This window comes from Botryllus schlosseri, chromosome 2, assembly GCF_051294905.1.
Source record: "Botryllus schlosseri isolate E-star chromosome 2, Bs_hap1, whole genome shotgun sequence".
Lineage (NCBI taxonomy): Eukaryota > Metazoa > Chordata > Ascidiacea > Stolidobranchia > Styelidae > Botryllus > Botryllus schlosseri.
The window spans coordinates 19795637-19809559 of record NC_137237.1 but is presented as its reverse complement, the minus strand read 5'-3'; the positions used below and the strand labels follow the sequence as shown (position 1 = coordinate 19809559).

Genomic DNA, 13923 nt, shown 5'->3' with positions numbered 1-13923 from the left:
TTGGATCTGGATCTGATTGCATAATCCGGATATAAGCCTTCTGAAAACATTGGACTGACGGGCTTCTGATCCGCGGACTTCAATATATTTTCAAATTATTCAATATAATTCAATAATATAATTAATTAGAGTCGGTCGATGTAATCAGGTTACCAGCTGCTGGGATTCGTGGCATTTGGTATAGTTGACGATAATGATATTAATATTATCGGTAAATGGATCCCTAACAGTGCCTGAATACGTTTTCTGTCCAGATAATCAACATACCAGATATTTAAGCTTCAAATAAAGTATTTGTATTTATAGCATCATATAAATGTACAACAAAAGCATAGAATAAATGCACGTGAACGAAAAGCGAAGAAGTATTGCCTATAATTTCTCTCCTTCAAATGCTTTGTTGTCAAACTCTTCACTAAATGAATCTTCTACTTTATTACTCCTATTCTTGCAAATAGGTTTTGCTTGTCCTATTAGTTGTTCCAGGAACATCATGCCGATACAAGCACCAAGTGAAAATATAGCGGTAAAAAGAATCATAGCGTTTGTTAAATTGTAAGTCAAATCAGCTTTCTCGAAGAGGAACGATCCAAGTATCATTAACGCATAAATTACCATAGAACCGCATAAATATAAAGTTTGTTTAATTGGGGAGGAGTGCACATAAGTTTTCGAACTTTTGCCAGAATCATCACTCATGTTTTCGGGCTTCAAGCATGATTGGATTCGTATGAATATGTACAGAAAGAACCACGACAGAATCGCTTGTAGGTAGATTTGAGATGGTATGAAGATCATGTCCAGCATCCTTGAAAACCCGCTGGCACCATCTCTGCCCGCAACTATTGTTGCACATAGTGCTATCACGCTGGACAGAAACAGGATCGGTGGTAATACCCGGAACCAAGCGGAAATCTTTTTCCAGAATGGAAGATTAAATATCTGCGATTGAAATAAGATGATGGATAAACAGCATACCAAAATAGTGGCACTATATTGCTACGTTGTGTACCTGAGTGAAAGCAAGCATAAATCCGAATCCAAAAGTGAATATCGGCCATAAATCGCTTCTGCTTGGCAATTCTGGGTTTCCCGTTTGAATAGCGATTGTGGTCGCGTGAAAGAACACCCAACACTCATTCAGCAGACGCCAATATCTTCAAAATGTCATAGATACATCAGAATACAGAATACATATCAGAATATCATATACTACCTGTTCAGATGTATTTCTGTAAAAGCGAGACTGCCTTGTAGTAGCACGATCGCGGTATGAAAAAATCCAAGTGTATGACCCCAAGTATTTTCCATCGGATGGTACCAGAAGGTATAGATGCACGCCCAGGCGAATGCATACCCGTGATATCTAATTGTGGAAAAGTTATAATAACAGTGCGATGATCTACATGCATATAGTCCTGCCATACTTTCTAACCAGCTGGAGAGGCCCGGGATTCAGTCGCAGTTTGTTTGTGATTGTTCCTGTAGATTCTTGATTTGGCCACATCAACACCAAGCCCCGGTTTCTATACTCGATTAGTAGAATGAAGCATATCATCATGATGACAGATGCCTAAAAATAGTCCTGTCAATGCCATAGTTCGAACTCTATACTACAAGTAGTGAGCAGAGCGAAAGTAACCTGAGAGCTAGACATGGCGACGTCTTGTGCAGTAGCGTCATACGTTGTGTGGGTTTGGACAAGATGTAGCACGTGGAATAATCCATTGACGAACAGCATTCCCCAGTTGAACCATCTCAATTCCGTGCTGAATTGTGAAGATGTAGATCTCACTATTTTTGTTACGTTGCTGTATTGGGGCAGTTTATACCATAATTGTTGAGTCGGAATCAGAGTCTTGAGAAGAAAGTTAGGAATCGGGGTGGGATCGGGCAACTCTAAACGGCGGATCGCGGAACAGCAGAACATGTAATACTAAACAGCGGACCTAGCGGAACTGCGGAGCGGACCGAGCGGACCATAACAAAATAGCTCAAGTCTAAACGGCGGAACGAGTGGATCGCGGAACAGGCGGAACTTGCAATACTAAACGGCGGACCGAGCGGAACTGCAGATCGAGCTGACCATAACGAAATAGCTCAAATCTAAACGGCGGAGCGGGCGGCTCGTGGAACAGGCAGAACGAGCAATACCAAACGGCGGACCAATCAGAACTGCGGACCGAGCGGACTATTACAAAAACCACAATGTAAACGGTGGACCACGGATCAGGCACAACTCGCAGATGGCTCAATACTCCTACTTTCTGAAAGGGTGCCTTAATTTTGGCAATAAGGAGCATACCGAACATAGGATATCTTGTCCAGGGTAACTATGGGGTGTCTTCAAGTGTGACAACGTAGCACCAACACAGTCCAAACATATACCCCAGACATGATATCCTATGGTTGCAACACAGTACCAACACACCCCAAACATGATGTCCGGGTTGCAACACAGTACCAACCCACTCCGAGCATACCCCAGACATGATGTCCGGATTTCAATGCAGTACCAACACACGCCAAACATACCCCAGACATGATGTCCGGGTTGCAACTCAGTACCAACACACTCTAAACACACCCCAAACATGATGTCCAGGCTGACCAGTGTACCGCCACTTCCGCGCTGATCGCGAGAATTTTTAAAAGTTTTATGGTTGAATTTGGCCAATTTGTACTTGCACTGGTTTTGGGCACGCCATAGGGCGATTGACCGAACTCCTGGTGGCTTGGTAATTGCACATCATATAATTTCTCAAGTGATCAGTTTTAATGGTAGCGCTAAGAGAGGTGGTATCTTCGTAAGTTTAGGGCACGTTAATGATATACAAATAAGTAATTATCCATCTACGAGGGGGCGGGCGTTGTTACTAATCGATGTATTGCATGTTCCTATTTCGTGACCTCCCAGCTTCTATATGATTTAAAGATATTGTAATAGCACAAATGTACTAGACTGAACAAAAAGAAGAACGTCTTTCGTGAGACACACACGATTCCAAGTTGACATTTCATCACGGGGTGTGTCATTTTCTGAGATTGCAAAGACAGGACTATTCGGTAGCGACCATTTAGGCACGTATATGAACAACTGACAATTTAACATGAGGTGTCAAAATGCCTATTTCTATATTAACCTGAATTATTTATCTGGGGGGATGACGTACTTCGCGGAGCTCGAAGAATAATTTTAGGTTTAATGGTTAAACCCAAAATACTCCATGAATTTATGTTTATTTACGAAATAATTTTTCCCCCATTCGAGTTCGCCCCCAAATGGGGAGGGGGTGGTTGTCAGGCTGCATAGACAGGGCCATCCCGCGCGGTCTTCGACCAAGGTTCTATCGCCGGCGATCTTTCTGGGATCGCAATTAGTGTTAGCTAAACCTATCTGACTTAATTGTCTTTTTGGCGCTGATAAGTTGGTTCTTAATAGTTCCGCAACGGCAGGCAGCACACACGGATGCAGAGATTCAATTCTGTACATCAAGCCCATTTTTTATTTTGATTTATCGAGAGACGAGTACTCAGCAATCAAAAAACTATATATCGCGCGAAGCGCGAAGAAAAATTACAAGTTGAGTACATCTGCTAAAACATACTCTAACTTATATTAATTTACGAAAAGTCCCCTCTGGTTCCCTCCTGGCTACGCCAATGCCCCAAACATGATGTCCGGGTCGCAAAACAGTACCAACATACTCCAAACATACCCCAGACTTGATGTCCGGACATATACTTTCTATCAGTTGTGTTGCAAAGCCAAATATCTTGTTAATAATTGATAACGCGGAAGGCGTGACTTATCACTAAAGTTTAATATCCAACTGCGCATAACAATCACGTGAATACCGAAAGGTGAAGAGCGTGAAGCCAGCAAATATTTTTCGGTTATTGAATAAATTGAGTCCAAAATATTCCGGTGCAAAGTCCGAACATGCGTATTTTAGTGATTTTCGCTACTATCTTCCCATTTTAACCCAATATTTCTCCCGATTGAAGATGTGAAATTCATCTTTTGCAGACGCATCATTTATTAATTGACACATTCCTATCACCCTGCTCTTGCAACGCGTTCGCACTGTCCTTTAAGATTATTCCATTGCAGACGACCGATATATTTTTCAAAAATTCTTTTTCCATGTTCTATCAATACTCTAGGTCAGTGGTCGGGAACCTATGGCTCGCGAGCCATATATGGCTCTTTATGGTATAATTTTTAATTTTGTACTCAATTTAGCAATATTGCAACAACTTGTTAGTCAATTTTCATGACGGACAGAATAATTATTGTCGAGGCAGCATAAACATGTCTGTGAATGGTCATAGCAGTGGAGTATCCAGGGTTGGGGGCTCGTACCCCCCTTTCAAAACCCCCAAATTTAAGTTACTGTCGACGCCAGCGACTAACACCGCTCGCGAATTCGATCTACCCGCCATCGCGCGCCTTGAAATCTGGGATTGTACGATACCTTGATTGATCAAAGAGAATAGCAGACATGGCGACGCTTGTAAGACAATGCAGTTTTCAAATACACATTGTCTTTCTGATCTACCTCGCGAATTTAACTGCCTTGGAAGTGACATTCACAATTACAAATTCACATTCAAAACACCGCCATAGCTATCCATGTTCTTGTTTAGTAAGTAGCTTTCGAGCACCGCCGTAAAATGTAGGTGTGTAGCGCAACGTTATATTACGCCGAATACTTTAGAAGTCGATCGATATGTAGAATTTCGGAATCAGCGTGACAATTACATTGGATTAATGTTAGTGATTATACATACTAGACCATCTACGATGAGTTGCGCTATCGCAGGTGATGTTTGGCCTGTCTGTACCTCATCTGTGCCTTGCCTCTCCTTTCGCGCTTCATTTTCGAACAATAAATATAAAAATTCCGTGATTTTGGGAATAGAAATGTTCAAAATTTAGAAAAAAAAACATCGATAGAAAATACCAATAATTATTGACGGTTTCACAATTTTACTTCATTCATCCCTGACGACATGTGCAACAACTTGCCCCCCCAGCTTGCCCTCCCCTAATCGCACGCCACTGACCTATCACACGCTGCAGTGTGAATGTACTGCTGTATTGGCGGCTCAACGTACACCGTGAGTATAGTATATGTAATCGGTGGAACACTAACATGACCTCTTATGGGTGCGGCGGTGAGGTGGTGTGCTATTTTCTGAAAACTCGGGGCGATGAGGTGGTGTTTCAGGAATAGGCTGTGGTCATGAGGTGGTGTTTGAGGTATAGCCTGCGTTGGCTCTTATGGGTGCGGCGGTGAGGTGGTGCGCCATTTTCTGGAAACCGGAGGTGATGAGGTGGTGTTTCAGGTATAGGCTGTGGTCATGAGGTGGTGTTTCAGGTATAGACTGTGGCGGTGAGGTGGTCTTTCAGGTATACGTTGTTGTCATGAGGTGGTGTTTCAGGTATAGACTGTGGCGGTGAGGTGGTCTTTCAGGTATACGTTGTTGTCATGAGGTGGTGTTTCAGGTATAGGTTGCGGCGGTGTGGTAACAACGCTCATGAGATGACCTTTTCTGGTATAGGCTGTGGTGATGACCGTGGATTACGTGGATTCTTATGGGTGTGGTGGTGATTTCAGGTATAGGCATCGCCGACATCGTGTTGTATATGTATTAAGTATCGAAAACAGTCACGTGATTAGTGTTAATACTATTAAAAATAATTAGAAACTATTTGCAAAACAAAATCGGAATTCATGTCGCAGCAAGTAAATAAGTTGCTTGAGTCTCGTGTTCCATGAAAACGATTGGTGACAAGTATAATTTGGTGTTGGAGAAAGAAAATTTATTATTTCTGTACGGCGGCAGTTTGTGAGAAGATGGAAATAGATTCGTGGTTTTAATTGGATTACGATTGAGATGTTTTATTGTAGGCTTTAATCAACATATATACTTGACGCTTAACAACAATTCCATTCGAAAAACACATTCGTTGTATGATTTACCACTGCTGTGCAAAGGATTACAGCCTATATACCTGAAAGGTCATCTCATGAGCGACCATGCGTTCTCACCACACCGCCGCAGCCTATATACCTGAAACACCACCTCATGACCACAATCTATACCTGAAAGACCACCAAATCGGGTGTAATATATACGGAAGGCATTTAAACATATACACCTAGCTTGAAATCCGCCAAAGAAACATACAATTCTAAAGAACCAATTTCTACTTAACAGTTGTATACCATAAAAATCTAAAAATCTTGTGAACCCAGTGTATCTTCCGATACAATGCCCAAGCCAGATTTACCCTAAAAAAATTAGGCAAGATTCCCCCCTAAAAATTTCAAAATCCCCCCCGGTTGGGAACCACTGCCATAGACTATAGTGCTACCCATAAGTCACGGATTTTCAATTGTTACGTAACGGTTGATTGACATGTATGGCTCTCTGGGAGTTACAATTGAAAATATCGGGCCAATATGGCTCTTCGATCGAAAAAGGTTCCCGACCCCTGCTCTAGGTATATGCCTCCCACATTCGCGGTTCGTTGTGAGTAAGTGAGTCAGTGATCGTGTGCGGAAATACGCGTAATCGAGTTAGCGAGTGAGTGGATGGATGAGTCATGAGACTGAAGGATGTTGCGGGTGTAATGCGGATGGAGTTGAAAATGGGCTTCGCGAGAGGTTACAACTATTTTTATGAATTTTCGGGATGTACGTGAATATTGGTTACTGTTCACTTCTTTTGTTTCTTGAACTTACTCCCTATAAAACCAACCCATCGAAATTCGTCGATGATGAATGTACTCCTGGTGACAGTAGAATATAGACAACAGCTCTAGTGACTAGCGACATTGTTTATACATTTTTTTCTTTTTAAGTCAGTGTCCCGGTCATCAGAACAGGAAGTTATAGAATATGCCGCGGCCGCCCTCTGTCATCGACAGATCGTTAACACAAGGTGGCGGCAACAACAACAACAACACAACAAGACTGATAACGAACGTTCACTTACATACCGACCTGTATGGATCGTTATTTCCGGCATCTCGCTGTTGAGTTACAGTAAGTTGTGCACGATATATAAGTCCCCATATGAAAATCTGATGGAGTGAATACAAGAGCCAAACCACTGCCCGCGTGGTAGCAGTCGCCTCGTTCGGTGCTAGCTTCCAGTAATACCAAGTAGAAGTACAACCCGCCCCGCTACGTCCTGGTCAAAATGGTATAGGATATCAAAGATTGTGAAGTAGTCAGTATTACTACTTGAGTAGAAGTGGAAGTGAGCCGTAAATGTTTACCTAATACAAGTGTAAGTAGCGATTTACAAGTCGTTCTAAAACTACTTCTTCTAAAATGATAGTCTTGAAAAGTAATAAGTAAGCAGTTTTGAAAAGTAAATTGGATCGAGGTGTCGCTTACATTTAGTATAGTAAATCAAAAGTTTTTATTGCAAGATCTATATTCGTGATAACGAAAAGTGACTAATAGAGCAGTTTTCGAATACATATCCTGCCACCATGATACACGGGGCTATTTCGCCCAGCACATATGATCATATCACTCAAAAGGCTGAAAAAACCCACCCCAAAACTACTTTCTACTTTACTGGTCTGCTGTGACAGCCTCACACACGGGGGGAGCTAAAGTACTCTGTCACTGCAATATGGGATTAATAGACCTGGTATTGAGTCGTCATCACATCCATATGGCTCCGACATAAGACGTTCTTGACTGTTATCAGAAGCGTTGTGAGTATAACCAGACAGTGCTTGCCATCCTTCCAGGTTTCCTAAACAACGAGCAAATATTAACATAGTCCACTCTACACTCTCTACGCGGAAAGTCACTTCCACTTTCAAGCCTACTCACCCCACAACCACATCATGCCAAGCAAAAAAATAATAAACGTAAGTCCAGACAGTAATGCGACGACATCTTGTCTAACCGCCATTATATAATAGTTGCAAATATTATAAATATATTCCCAATATTAGCAAATAATCCCTGAAACGGTTAGTTGAAATGTATCAAAATCCAGTTCCAACTGAAGTTCGAGTTTAAAACACGTGGAAGCACAGTGTCGTTCGATAACTAACAAATCGACTTTAGCCCACAGCTCACATCTCTATGACCCTAAGCACGACTACTCAAAACGATGGGTCGAAATCTGCACCTAACACTGCCTTGACGATAACACTATAAGTCGCTTATTATGGGGCTTCATCAATATATCACGGCAACAAGCTATAAAGCGGTACTGCTTGTAATATTACCAGCTTCGCCCGATTTTTAAGCCTCGAGTGAATTTATCTGGACAAGACTGAAAATTATCAAAACCTGTCGCTTTGTAGGTACATTCTAATTATCTTGACAATTCATACTATATATAGTCCAATACTCTTGGAACCGACGATGTATATCCTAGCGACGGGATCACTTTAGCAGCCAGTCGGCTTGTTCCTGACTGCAGGGGCAGACAGTACAAAACATGGACAGTAGGCACTTATCTTGCTCTTGCGTTTGGTCTATTGTTGGCAAATTACATAACTGCTTGATGGCCAGCAGAGAAACCTTTATATATGAGGATGGTTTTTTTCGGTCCAATGTCTCACAAAAGTCAATAGATCATATCCTTTCGTCAGTTTGCTACGGGTCTTGTTCAAACATAACTCAGCCATAGCACTTATCGCTTGAAATGACAATGCACGGTCGTACACAAATGTTATGTAACATCACGTTGCTATTGGACTGGGAAAAGTCGATTCGATCTCTACTTGTCGGGAGCCTTTCTCGTCAAAAGAGCCGTATTGGTCCAATATTTCCAATTGCAATTCCTAAAGAGCCATACGACGATGGTAACCAACTGTTACGTCACAATTGAATAATGGTGACGTTATTTGATGTTGTTACTCCCGCACCCGCACTAATCCAGTCGGTTGGTAGACATTTTAGCATGAAATAACTTAGCTGATATAATTTGGTTAACTTTACTGCTCCATTCTTAAATTGTTCCGCGGGAACGTATGGTTAAGCTGCAAGCCTACATGGCGATGTTTGTATTTTGAATTTTGAATTGAGAATGTCACTTCCAAGGAAGTTCATTTTTCGGCGATGATCAGGATGACAATTTGGATTTCAAAACTGCATTGTCCATCCCATCAATCAACACATCGCGCAATCCAAGATTTGAAATCGTACGATAATGGGCACGGTGAAGTCGCATGTGGCCGCGACAGGAACTTTGTTTTGCAAGTCTACAAACTTCGCATCGAACTAGGCGGATTAGATTTGTCCGATGTAGACAGCTAAATAATTTGAAAGTACCGTATTTGCCATATTATAGATAACAACTATCACATTGGACTGATAAATGAGCAATTCTGCGTGCAATATCGACACAAATTTTGGGGATTTGAAAAGGGGTGGTTCCGAGCCTGTCGATGCAATCATATGAATATTGACTCGGGCCGTTATGAAAAGGTTGCAGCAAATTATATGAATAAGATGCGTACGAAGTACAAAATGGAAATTTACCAAAGATCCATACCATACCATCAAAGGAGCTGTATATGGCTCGCGAGACATATGTTCCCGACCCCTAGGTTCCTGACCCTGGTATAGAGTATGATTTAAGTATATTAGTTTTACTCATTATGGCGACACACAGTTCGGACGGCTCGAAAAGTTACTTTTATAAGAGCGCAGAGGACATAATGCCAGCTATACTCCATGATAAACGATTTGAACTATACATCACTCATAGCGCGATCATTTCGATTACACGAACATTGAACAGCAAGCGAGGTCTCAGTGCTGCATGTTTTGAAAGCTTTGAATTCGATATATCTTTAGTCCGTGTCACAGGCTCTCGCGAAGGAAATGATAATAATTCTTAGCCGCGAAGGGCGTGTAATTACGGTGGCTCCCAGCACTCGACGCGAATCATTACAATCAATACTCAATTCAGCCTCGACCATACCCAATTGTTATACTTAGTAGGGATGGTGTGAACCTCTGAAAGGTTCGGGTTCGTGTGAACGCGAACCTTTTTGAAAGGTTCTGTGTGAACACGAACGTGAACCTCGTGACGTCATATTTCTAATTCCAGCCCTATCTTTCAATGAAGTGATAGCCTATATTATTGTACACGATACCTAGCGAAGACTCGGGCCACATAATGTCGCATTGCTGTAGTAGGCTACATATTGCCGTTTTAAACGTCGCTAAATGTATCAACCGCGGTTATCAAAGGATATAATAATCTCATAAAATCAATACATTCCGTCGCTTTGCCAACAATTTCGACGAGGACTTACCATGAAATATAAGCTTACGCCTCAATGGTCTTAGCCAGACCGGACAATGTGTTCGGAGTCTGAGTATTGCTACATTGATGTTGAGCAGAGTGTAAAACGGGTTTCTATACTCGCTACCGATACCATAAACAACAAGTTATATAGCAGTAGCCCGCACCTTAATCGCACGGATTTGGTTTTAATGATACAGTTAAGATATTTGGTCAAGATTGACCCCGTACGCCCACTCGATATTTTACATCAGAAAACGATATCAACGTCATTGATTGGTTGAATAAGCATCATTCGCTGACTACGTATATCGCTCGTGATGTTGTGTGATTGCGGGTCAAGTTCACAGCGGAGAGTCACTAAATATTCAAAACGGAACGCTAAATATTTCGAGAAATTTTTGGTAACAAAAAAGCAAGTAAAACTTTGAAGGTTGTCATGGTGCATGCTCGTTTAGTGTTGATTTTTTATGCTGCCAGCGCCATGCATAGAGTGACCCGCAGTTGAAATGCAATACACTTGAACCAAAGAGATCTTATAACGAAGTGCAAATTACAATTTACCAAAAAGGTTCACAGTGCAGAACCTACCAAGGTTCTGTTGTGAACGCGAACCTCTAAATTTCCGAGGTTCACACACAGAACACGAACGTGAACCTCACGTTCACACCATCCCTAATACTTAGCCCTATATGCGGGGCATATTTGCTGCGAATCAGAGATGAGCAATGAGCATGGATTAGGATAAGAATTTAGGAAACCGGATTTGTGAAATTTTGACGGATTTGTATTGGACTAGGATTATATTTTTTTTTCAATGGACATCATGTAATTTGGCACTCAAGGAGCGCTTCATTTCTTCTTACAGAATTATATTGGCATGATATGTAGGCCGAAGTGGTTCTCAACCGGGGGTCTGCGAAATCTCTAAATTTGTAAAATTATAGATAACCTAATTTTTATTTATTTTTTAATCAGGAAAACATGAGCCATGCAGTTTCGCTCATAATTGCTAAAACTCAAGGACTCACATCATATAAGATGGTCGTCTGAGATGAAATATCCGACTGTGCAAACTCATTTTAATTGTCAAATTACCAATAGCCTGCCGATGCAAACATATTACTATATAGAGTTGTTTTGTCGGGGTTTGTGGAAAAATGAAATGTTGGAAATAGCAAGGTCAAACAGGGTGACTTCGAAATGTTTGCAAAACATTTTGGATTTGGAGATGTCAGTCTAAGCAAATTGTCGTCGGAAGCGTTACGCGTTAATATTGCATTCGCCACCACTTTGTCTTTGTAGAAATGGATTTTCGCCACTCGCTCATATCAAATGGAAGACGCGGATTTTGAAGAACAATAAATACAGCTGCAAATTCGCTTTGAAATAATAAAAGTCAACCTAATTTCCACATATATAGTGTGATGTTATTTTCAAGGAAATTCATTTTGTGGCTGTTTATCACTAGCGTACAATTAATATTTGCACAACACAGATGACGGTTGCAGCTAATTTTGAACGAAATCTTGAGGGGTTCCGCGGGGCCCGTGACGTTCGAAAAGGGGTCCGCAAAGACAGAAAGGTTGAGAACAACTGATGTAGGCCATGGCTTTCCAAGTGGAATTCCAAGTTTGAATCGGATTAGGATTAGGATTAGGATTTGAAACAATAGATATGGTTTTGGATTAGGATTTGTATCTTCGGATTTGGATTGGATTAGGACATAAAATTTTCTAATCCGCTCCTATCTGCTGCGAATGCTGTTGTGTAACAATTTCACCTTAGCTTCTCAAAGATATGGCAGGGCTTTCCAATTTCTTTTGCTGGTATCGCGACCCATTTTATTCTACTAAGATTTTCTGCGCGAGCGTCACTGCTCCCATGATAAACAGCGTACAATGAAAAAATGCTCAACTGGCTTGTTGCAATGAGAATCGCAATGCCGTGATGATGATCCGACTGGGAAGACTTAGGTCTCTCACTCGCCAACAGCATACCGCAAATCAAATAATTGTACGCGTTGAATAAACAGTAACACTGTTCATTGCCTTTCCATCATCTGGAAGTGCAGTTTGTAAGTTTCCTTTTTAGCAAACATTTGTATCAATGCACTCGCTCGCTTATTCCAAAATAATGTGGCATTTGCCGCGTCTTATCATCTTCTACAATAGGCTTGCTGCCGTTATAACTCGTTTCTTTTATCAATAGTGAGCTACATTGGCTACATTCTCTATAAACTCTCTTGAAACCATTCACCAAATTATGTCTTCCAAGCCATTACTGGAGGATGACAAGTATGACATTGTGCAGTAAGGAATTGAAAATTCAGGATCAATTGTGGGGAACCAAGTAACAGAGGATTATCTGGAATATATTAATATTTGCATATGTTTAAAACGCAGTAATTATTTTGGCACGTATAGTCGCATTGGATATTATTGTCACTGATTTGTGTTACAAGTAAATATGAAATCTCGAAATTGTACGTTCAGTTAGAGTTCCATTGTATAATCCATTGGTACTCATTGCATAATTAGTCCATCTATTTATGGTTTACATTACCAGCCCGTCGTGTCAAAATAACTGAAGTGTGAAGATCCTTCTTTTAGTTTTTGTCGACGTATATACACGTTATCGGGTTAAGACCAAAGTAGTCAAAGAATTCTACGACGTCACGTCACAATGCCGCCAATTACGGAACTGGCGAAAGTATAACTCAATTTATCAATTGATGTCAGACACCTTGTATTTTTCAATTGAATTATGAAATTGCAATATAGGTGGCGGCCGACTGGAAAGTTGCCGTGAACCGGGGATTGTGATTCCACTGGTATAATATGCATCACCTCTTGTGAAATTAGAACCCTCTCTGTGACCACCGAAATTCGCTACGCGGTATCCAGTTCTGGAAGTCCTGGCCTACGGGGCATGGTCAATTGGTCATGTTGCAATGTCCGATTACTGAGCTCATTTAAATAGTCAAAGAACTAAATAATTCTCAAGTATAATGTGCAGCAACAGTAAATCAACTAAGTGACAGCATTTGCTGCACCAAATCACTGTTAGAACTGCAACATGTTAGTCGAATTCCCGTTAGGTCAATATCTGGTCGCATACGATTCCGAACCCGAAGTATAAGCTAATACATTCGCTTTTATGCAAGATTCGAAAGCGTCCGAGTATAGTGAGAAGCTGATGCAGGGTTAATAAGTTAGTATAAATTGATGGTGGAGCATACTTACGGGCCTATTTCTTTCTTGAACATCAGTACAAATTAGGCCAAGTCTATACCTATTATGGGACAAGCAGGCTTTAGACTTTCATTTTATTTATTGATTTATTTATCTCTTCGTGGTGGATTGTCAATTGTGATAGATGCCCTGCGTATCAGAGGTAACAGTGCGATTAAGTTATATCTTTCTTAGAAATTGTTGCGCTCATTTCAGGACGAAAAGCCTCAGAATTTTCCCAGAAATGTTATCGTTCAAACCTGTCCGCAATTTTCGCGATTCTGCCTTCACTCACACTAGTCGATTTTCATCGGGATTATCGTGAATTCTGAACGATGTTTCTTATAAGGTATCGTTGTTATGAGATCACCTCGCCGAGGTGTTCCCA

The 13923-nt window shown here is 41.1% G+C and overlaps 1 protein-coding gene across 1 annotated transcript; it reads right to left on the bottom strand.

Annotated features, from left to right (window-relative positions):
• Nucleotides 1–273: 273 nt before the first annotated feature.
• Nucleotides 274–8067, bottom strand: LOC145434059 (uncharacterized). Its single transcript, XM_080311342.1, has 8 exons — nt 7866–8067; nt 7675–7785; nt 7017–7206; nt 1643–1769; nt 1428–1573; nt 1217–1366; nt 1013–1157; nt 274–942 (listed from the first exon to the last, which is right to left on the bottom strand). The coding sequence occupies exons 1-8, from the start codon at nt 7945–7947 to the stop codon at nt 373–375; spliced, it is 1521 nt and encodes a 506-aa protein (XP_080167468.1). The 5' UTR covers nt 7948–8067; the 3' UTR covers nt 274–372.
• Nucleotides 8068–13923: the final 5856 nt, after the last annotated feature.

Coding starts and splice junctions, on each gene's coding strand:
- LOC145434059 (XM_080311342.1), bottom strand. CDS start 7,947: ATGGCGGTTAGACAAGATGTCGTCGCATTACTGTCTGGACTTACGTTT. Junction 7,207..7,674: donor TGATGACGACTCAATACCAG/GTCTATTAATCC, acceptor CATTTTGACCAG/GACGTAGCGGGGCGGGTTGT. Junction 1,770..7,016: donor GGAAATAACGATCCATACAG/GTCGGTATGTAA, acceptor TTCACAATTCAG/CACGGAATTGAGATGGTTCA.